This window comes from Monopterus albus, unplaced genomic scaffold (genome assembly GCF_001952655.1).
Source record: "Monopterus albus unplaced genomic scaffold, M_albus_1.0 scaffold402.1, whole genome shotgun sequence".
Classification (NCBI taxonomy): Eukaryota; Metazoa; Chordata; class Actinopteri; order Synbranchiformes; family Synbranchidae; genus Monopterus; species Monopterus albus.
In genome coordinates this window covers 550,898-559,411 of record NW_018128282.1, presented here as the reverse complement: position 1 = coordinate 559,411, position 8,514 = coordinate 550,898, and the positions used below count along the sequence as shown (strand labels likewise).

General features: G+C 41.2%; 1 protein-coding gene across 1 annotated transcript in view; it reads right to left on the bottom strand.

The window, feature by feature from the left end:
* Positions 1-3,075: 3,075 nt before the first annotated feature.
* LOC109951696 (digestive cysteine proteinase 1) overlaps positions 3,076-8,514 on the bottom strand; it is an 8,141-nt gene continuing 2,702 nt past the window's right edge. Inside the window, exons 2-11 of the mRNA XM_020586330.1 lie at positions 8,257-8,316; positions 8,070-8,162; positions 7,322-7,494; positions 6,451-6,712; positions 5,985-6,180; positions 5,625-5,818; positions 5,442-5,533; positions 4,728-4,889; positions 3,713-3,902; positions 3,076-3,628 (exon numbers count right to left, since the gene is read on the bottom strand). Of these exons, the coding sequence (XP_020441986.1) occupies positions 3,441-3,628; positions 3,713-3,902; positions 4,728-4,889; positions 5,442-5,533; positions 5,625-5,818; positions 5,985-6,180; positions 6,451-6,712; positions 7,322-7,494; positions 8,070-8,162; positions 8,257-8,316 (1,610 nt within the window). The 3' untranslated portion in view covers positions 3,076-3,440. The remainder of the gene's footprint in view (positions 3,629-3,712; positions 3,903-4,727; positions 4,890-5,441; positions 5,534-5,624; positions 5,819-5,984; positions 6,181-6,450; positions 6,713-7,321; positions 7,495-8,069; positions 8,163-8,256; positions 8,317-8,514) is intronic.

Here is an 8,514-nt window from a genome sequence, read left to right as displayed (position 1 = left end):
GTTTATGTCCTTTGAAGCCAGATGCATGGTGCAGGTGTTTGTCCCTGCACTTGCATGAGAAAAAAAACATCTGGTGATGGATGACAGAGAGGTTTTTCTATAACTGACAAGTGCATGCATGAACACACCAACAGATAGAGGTAACTGACTTGTTTGCACATGCTCTGTTCCCTGTACAGCAGCACTACAACCTTGGGCTGTCTTTGCGGCAGAGGGAATGCTGTACTCTTCTTACACTCTCTGAAAGACACTAGAGCAAAATGATATGTCTTTGAAGGCACTTGGCCTGACAGTTCACTGGATGACCGACAGTGAATGCTGCTGCAGGCAGTGTCCCCAATAAACCGGTCAGGATTCATAAACAATGATATTTGAATGCTGCCTTAGGTGTGGCTTCATCTACATCAGCAAGTCGGATAGGGATCTGGGTTTTCATTAATCGTGTCCTTACAGTAACACAGTAGGTACCAGATCATGATCAGCTGACCTTATGATGCACGACATCGCCATTACAATCATTTGTTTGTGAGAGCAGAGAAGGCGGCACAGGGAGCTACTCACAGGCAGAGGTGACTGATCCAGACAGTGGGCTCTCTGCCAAAAGTCAAAAACAGGGAATCTGGTGTAGCTGAATAATCCAACAGCGAGGAAATCGGCAGATATTACTGGGTGTCCCTCGGATGAGCTGGTTAGAAACCGTGTCTGTCTGTCTGTCGGCCACAGGCTGTCCTGTCCTGGCCGGGCGGAGCGCGGTGACACTCAGCTGTCGGGACTTTCTGCTCGGGATGATCAAGGCCGCTTTAGGTTGGTTTCCGAAGTCGCTCCTGACCCGATCCAGTCCACCTTCCCTTCAGCCATCTCCTTCTGTCTCTCTCACTCTGTGACGCCTCCCTCACCACTGTCAAGCCACAAAGGAGGAGAATAACAATAACAGGACCTCGATCTACCGCCTTCAAAATAAAATCCTTATTTTACCAGTAGACTATATTGAAACAAAAGAGTAACATTTAGTAATATTTAACGATCTACTGATCCGTTAATGTTTTGCCATGTTATTGTTATAGGCTATTATTTCACTTTGTCAATTTCAAAATGAAAACATTTGTGCTTTTACTTCTAAGGCAACATTGTTGATTAACTGGAACCGCTGGCGGAGGACATTTCACTTAACAGCCTTCAAACCCCTGCTGCCATCCAGACCTCCAAACCAGGACCCAGCCCGTTATGGACTGAGCATCAGTGACATCACGAGCACCCACAACAGGAAAGGCATAGGCCACGAGGTTTGTGGCAAGAGAAGATGTGTCTTCTAAATAATATGTAGTAAATAGTGTTGTATACTAAATAGTGCATAGTATGTAGTCACATGATAACTGTGGGGTGAAAGGTCATATGACTGATATAGACAAGTAACATGATAAAGAGAATCAATCATGTGACTTTTTACCTGCCCACACTAGTCATGTTAATCAGTGCTTTTTAGAGTACACATACCAAAGGCAACCATGTTCTCTTTCTCTTATCATGATGAAGGCCTTAATGGCTGAAATGCATAGGCCTGTTTTTTTCGCCTTCTCTGAACAGCCATGAGATATTAAAGGCTTTTTTTTCCTAGAGTAATCCTCAAACTGAAAAGCACCAGAGGTATATTTTTACATTTTCTACACCAAGGCAACACTCTATGCAAACTTTTGCTGATGGAGAATTTTAAAAAATACATTTTGTCACAATGCCTGCAGGCTGTTATATCTGAAAAATTGACATTTTAGAGATGGAGAAGGTTTTGGCCATACTAGGGGTGAGGCTCTAAGGATGACAATGTAGATCTGTTGGACAGTCCATATGTGACTCCAGACTGGCTACGGCTATTGTATGAATTGCCATGGAATTCAGTCACTCACCGTTCCCAGACAATAAATCCTCCAGACATGTGGTTATCCCCCGACTTTCTACATCTGGTAAATCAGCCAGAAGCAATGAGCAGCGAGAGCTACATCTGGCAAGCCAGAATATATATTCATGTATTCATGTATTATCAAACCTCAATTTTGTTCTCAGACACAGTACATTGGATACTGTCTGTAGCAACATATCAGGATGTGATTATAAGCTCTGTGCATGCAAACCAAACATAGTTTATCTGCCAAACTAGGATCCAGGTGTGTGCACACACACACAAAGCAGGCTTTCAGTTCTGTGGCCAAATCAAAAGCCTACAGATAAACAGATAATTCAGGATTTGAAATGCTAAATCTTGTGCTTTCTTCAGATGTTTCAACTTTTTCCCCCAGTTTTGATATATATGAAGAGAGAGATAAATCTCTCCTTGTGTACACACATAACATGTTTGTATATATTTATACATATAAAGGCATCACATTTTTAAACCTGTATTCATTTGAAGAATCAAGACTTCAGCAGGCTGCCACTTCCTCTCTGATGCACTACACATGGTCCTGTTGAGCAGCTGTTTTTAGGCCTTCATAGTTTTAAGCGATGGATTTGTTTCATTCTATGAATCTTATGAAGCACTTTTATTTTTGTATGAACGTGTACCATGTCTGTGGACTGGATCATATTCTAATACTGTACTGAAAAAGCAACTGCCTCTTTCTAGTTCATGTTTCCAAGTTGAGAAAAGTTAAACTAATCAAGTGAGTAAGCATGTGATAGTTAAATTTAATACTAATAATGTAGCTTTTTGTTAGACTACATTTGTATGAAAAATGTGGGTTGTGACTATGATCAGCATGTGAAAGGATATTTGAGTTTCACATTATGTTTGATTAAAATATTGACATTGTCAAATGTAAAATGACCGATTTGGATCTGTGAAATATCTAGTGCATTTTGCGTTACCAGTGTTTTAGGGCTGATGTCTACATACACAATTATACATTTAATAAACTAAAGCTATGTAATATGCAATGTTACTTAGGCACAAGAAATTTGTTTCATAAAGACATTTGTTCAGTAGACTCTGAATGCATAAAATGTGTATGAGGCAATAACCTGGTATTCCAGTGCATGTGGATATGTTAGACCAACCACAGATGTCACAGAAGCCAGCAAAAGAAAAGCCTTCCAAATTTTTATTGCATTGATTCCATGCCAGTGCATTTGAACGCATGAAAATTTAAAGTACCAAACAAAAGTCAATTCTTTTACAGTTAAATGAAAACACTGTGCTTATGTGCCACCAGCAATAAACTTTAAAACAACTACAAATATTAAAACCGTATTTGAAAAAGCAGACTTGATCTGTGTGCCAGTTGGACAGCATTACAATTCACTCAATAGAGATGTGCCATTATCATCACCAATGCTGAATGTGATAACCAACATGAGGTGTCATTCATCCGCAGGCACCAACAGGAATTAAACATTAAATCATTTTTGAACAACAATGGCACTGACAAACAAGCCAATCCAGGGCACATCTATGCTAGTGCAACATATGTGGCATCAGTGGTGACACCACAGTTGTTGTCCTTCATAGACATAAGGATGTAGCCGTCATTGCCCCAGTAGGTTGACCAGGAGTTTTTTATCAACCAGTATGGCTCCCCATTCAGGGTACCATAACCTACTGCAAGCACAGCATGGTCCAAATCATTAATGGTATTACCTGAAAAACATAAAAAGAGTTAAGTTTCAGAGAGAAAGATGGTGGTTGTTAAAAAGTATGTGCACCAGTGAGAGTTAAACTTACCACAGGCAGGTTCATAGTAGATGCCATGGCTATAGAAAACAAACGATCTATGTGAAGCATCAATACTGACTGCTACAGGTCCATTTTTATAAAGAGCCAGCTTAAGGGCCTCTGCATTTCCTGATGTGACATTGGTGTAGCTCTGGATCTGTGCAATCAGCTGGGATGAGTTAAGGATCCAGGTGTGTGTCTGATCAGTGAAGGAAACAAACAAACAAACAAACAAAAAAAAAAAACAGGTCCTTGAACAGGCCAAACAAAGTGACCAGAAAAGAGTATCACACACTGAAACACTGTTTTTCTTATGCAGTACATGGACAACCAGAAATCATACTGTAGGTCCACCTCATACATGTTCCGGCTTATTGAAAGAGGTGTTAGTGATCATGATTAAAAGAGCTGTACAACAGGGCTATACAAATACATTTTAAACAAGTGCAGCTTATACCTACTTACTGAGGAAAAGCATTTATATAGAGTTTACTGTAGGTGACTAAGCTTCTGAAATAACTGATCATTTGGTAAAATATACCAAGTTGTTTGCTTGTTGTAAAAGATTTGTGCCTGCATGTTAGGCTGAGTGTGAACCTGCAGGTGAAGATGCCATTAATGTCACAGTATTACATTCACAGAGCCACATTGTTCATTGTAAGAGGTCTTTTCCCTAGGCATAATTAAATGCAGACAGCTAGAACCACATTTCATAGGAACTTGTAACTCTAGTAGTCTGAGGTTTGCTGTCTCACTTAAATTGTTAAGAGAAGTTTTTGTTACTCGAATAACAGTAGCTTCGGACTGGTGGCTGCATTATGTACAGTTTGTCCCAACCAGGCATCTGTAATTTATGCCACTGCTAGGAAATGAGATGTTTTGCATCTATGACCCTCTAGTGGCGGAAAAGAAATTTGTTTAAGCACATTTAATTTAATGAAATACTTCCCAACTGGTTTCAAAGCAGCCTGAATCAATTTTGACTTTACAGGTTATTTTATTTAAACTGGTATAGGCATCTCACCATTCCCATGTAAGCTCCGTATGTTTCCGTTGTGGCGATGCCTCCATGTTTCATGATCCACTCGTATGCTCTCCATTCCTCCCCTCCATCACATCCATTATTGCCGAAACCCCAGGAACAGTCCACCAGCATCTGCTGAGACAGAACCTGCAGGGAACCTGTCTGAAAAATGAGAGCAAAAACATGATCACGCTCAATATGCCAATTATTAATGTCCTGCTCCACATGAGTCAAACTTTCTGAAATACAATCTCAACTGTTTCCCCATCTTATAGCACCACAAGAGCCTTTCACAACATCAAATAAACTGAGAGAGGTAGATGCACACAAGGTTTGGATGGTAACAGAGTGTTTATAAGTTCATAATGAACATTTTTTTCCACCAACTGTAATCTACAGGCTGCTAGATCACAGAGTTAAATTTGAAATTGGCCCCTGGGAAGTGGCTCTGTTTATGAAGCTGCTCATGTGGAAGGGGATACTGCACCTTGCAGGTCACTTCCTGCTGCTGTGCTGAGTGCTAGTAAAAGCACAAGGACAAACCCCTGGGGCCTAGCTGAAGTGAACTATACTTGCAACAATTAGAGTACTCACCCACTGAAAAGGTCTGGTACGTTAGTATTCACACTGATCAAAAATAACCAGACCTTGAGGTCAACTGTACTCAGATGCAGGCCTGGGTCCCTAATGTAAAACCACCCTTAATCTCTTCACCTTTAGGAAGAGAGCACCTTCTACTGCTCCAGTGGTGGCAAAGCTCCAGCATGAACCACAGATGGCCTGGTCCTTCACTGGGGTCACAGCACCTGAACAAGCAGAGAGTAGGCAAAAACTCATGTCTTACCACAGACAAGTATACTGTATCTTTGGTAAACATGTTAAGCTGGATATATGTACCGTAAAGCCTCCAGTCAAATGAATCAGGTACTTTCACCCCTTTGTAAAGCTTTGAGGGGAAGGGGAGCCCTCTGTTTGGAGTCTTTCCTTGTTTCCTTCCCCTCATAGTAGCCAACTCTGACATGGTGCGATCTGACAGAGAGTTCAGAGACAGGGAGAAGGACAGCCCAGCTCTGTTCTTGGAGTGAATGTACCTACAGGAACATAAAAAGCACACAACAGGTCAGATTACAGTATATCCTACAACCTATATCTGTGTTACATTGCTATTAATGCATCCTTTAACTTGTCCTGTGTCCTTTAATAAAAGATACTGATAATGCTGCAGTGTCACAACTCTTGATCTTTAAATGCACTTACCGGAGATTATGAAAAAAAATGTGCTCCCTCTTTTCGTGTTCTCTTTCATCACCATACTGACGCTGGAACTTCTCCTTGAAGTGGTTGAACATGCGCTGAGAGTGACCTGAAGCTGATGGGTGGATGAGATCTTTCATCGGATTGGCCAACATGTGATGCTCCACTCCTGGACCAGGAAATCCCCCACAAGTCATCCCTAGAGGTGAAAAACAAAACAAAAAAAAGTTTTATTAATTAATGCCATTAGAAAGTCACTTTCGGCTTTTCCCATTTAGGGTCGCCACAGCGAATTGTCACACTGACGACTTGCATGTTCGACATTCGGCACGTGTTTTACGACGGATGCCCTTCCTGACTCAAACCCGGGCCGCAGCGGCGAGAGCGCTGTGCCTTAACCACTAGCCTACCAGGGACGGCTAACTATTAATTAATGCTACTAATTATTTTAAAACATCTTGGTACAAACCTTCAGGCAGTGAGAAGACTTTGGGGTCCACATGAGTGCTGAACTCCTTGTAGTCCACCAGGTATTTGTCATAGTGGGACCCCAGCAGGGTGTTGTATCCCATCATCTCATAATGGAGAGGAATGACAGGATCTTCTTTGCCATCTGCACCTTTGTTTCGATGGATCACCCACAGTGTGTATGTGTTTTTCTTGTAACCCACTGTGGTCACATTCTGCCAGACTTCACACAGGGAGCCGCTGTAGTATTCCAGCCTCAGGAACTGGGGGTGGGGGATTAATTAACTTCTTGAACAGCACAAAAACATTTTGATTACATTAATTGTGATGTCATCATATAATTAGTCTATGGTGCAGATGAGGTTTCCATACAACCCTTTGCTTCCTTTTGTAAATAAGAACATACTAATAGTTTTTTGTTTTTATGCACCCTGGGTTTTCCTCAGTGTCGCAGTGATTATGAATTAGTGCAAGATTGTGAGACTATGAAAAAGAGCGAACAGCACAAAGAAATTAAATCTCAGTCAAGAAGACTGTGCTGTGACAGTGTCTCTGAAGATGGTACAGCTCCTTTACAAGAATCAGAAAGCCTGCAAGTTGTGGCACGTTAATCAGTTTGACTGTTGAAATGCAAGACCACAGATGCAGCAGCTGGAGGAGCAGCAAATCCTTACACTTGGAATCTGTTTACTTTCATTTTAATGAAGATGCTTTTTCCCGGAGCAGATCTGACCTGGTGCCTGCTCCAGGTCACCAACGACTGATAGTATTCAAGTTGGTTTATGGTAACATGACTAATATGAAACAAGCTAATCTAATAACTATAGGTTGTGGTGCTCATACACCACACTAAGCCTTTTTTATACACACACCTGGAAGCCCTGCACATTGGGCAGTGATGCCTGTGGTGTGACTGTTTCATTCTTTGTTCCATTGACCTGGAAGCATTTCATCACATTCAGTTCCTCCTCGGTGGTCTCAGGAGTGATTTTATAGGCAACACCGTACTGCTGCTCTGCCCCCAACTGGTATGTTGACACTTGGCCTTTTGGTGATCAGAAAAAGAGATATTTAAGTTAGACATTCCAGGCTCCTCTAAGCCAAAGGTTTCCATTCCCTCTACCAAGACATGGCACATTTGCTACAAAGCCATGACAGCTAACTAACTTCTGACAACTAACTTTCATGTTAATAACATATTCAGTCTGGTCCATTGTTGTTCTGCTTTCTTAAAAGCTCTGTACAATACGATAGACTATAAAATCCACCCCCCAGCTACACCTTTGGCACAGAATCAGAAATCTGATTGATAGGCTGGTCAACTGTCAATCACTGAAAACCAATCTCCACCAATCGATCAGTGCATCTCTATAGAAAACAGTTTAAAAGAAGACAGACAAAACTAGATAAACAGGATTCTGAATCACATGAGTACATAACATGAGTAAACATGGTAAGTTCTCCAAAATTCCTTCTTTCACTTCTTTATTTACTTAATGCTAATTTTCTGCTCTGGTCTTTGGACACAACAGGCTGCCAGTTTCACAACAGTAATCAAACCAAGCAGAAAAACACAGATTCAGCTTTAAAGAAACAGCCAGAGGTCAAGAGATTACGTACCATGGTAGTAGTCTATTCGGGAGGAGTTTGCTGCTAGGTCTAACCAGGCTTCAAATGGCTCCTGGATCTCAGCATAAGGCAGAGAGATCACTCCTGCAATGGAAATGTCAAACAGTCTTATAATGAGACTCAGCTCTGATGAAGGAAAAGGGGGACATAACATGTAAGCTGATATTGTGCCGTTTACCTTTGACGTGATAGCTATTCCCAAAATCTGGAAGGGAAGGGACTGCTTTCCCCTCTGTGGCTAGGAAAAAAGACATAAGCATTGAAAGTTGCTTTACAAAAAGTCCATTTTCAGTGTTGCTGTCTTCACCTATTTAGGCTAAATTCAATACCATTCTTAGACTACTAATGCAACTGCACAGCTAGGAATACAGATGTCCGGACTTGGACATTTGCTATAACAGTATGAACCTAACACATAGAAATCAAATCAAATATC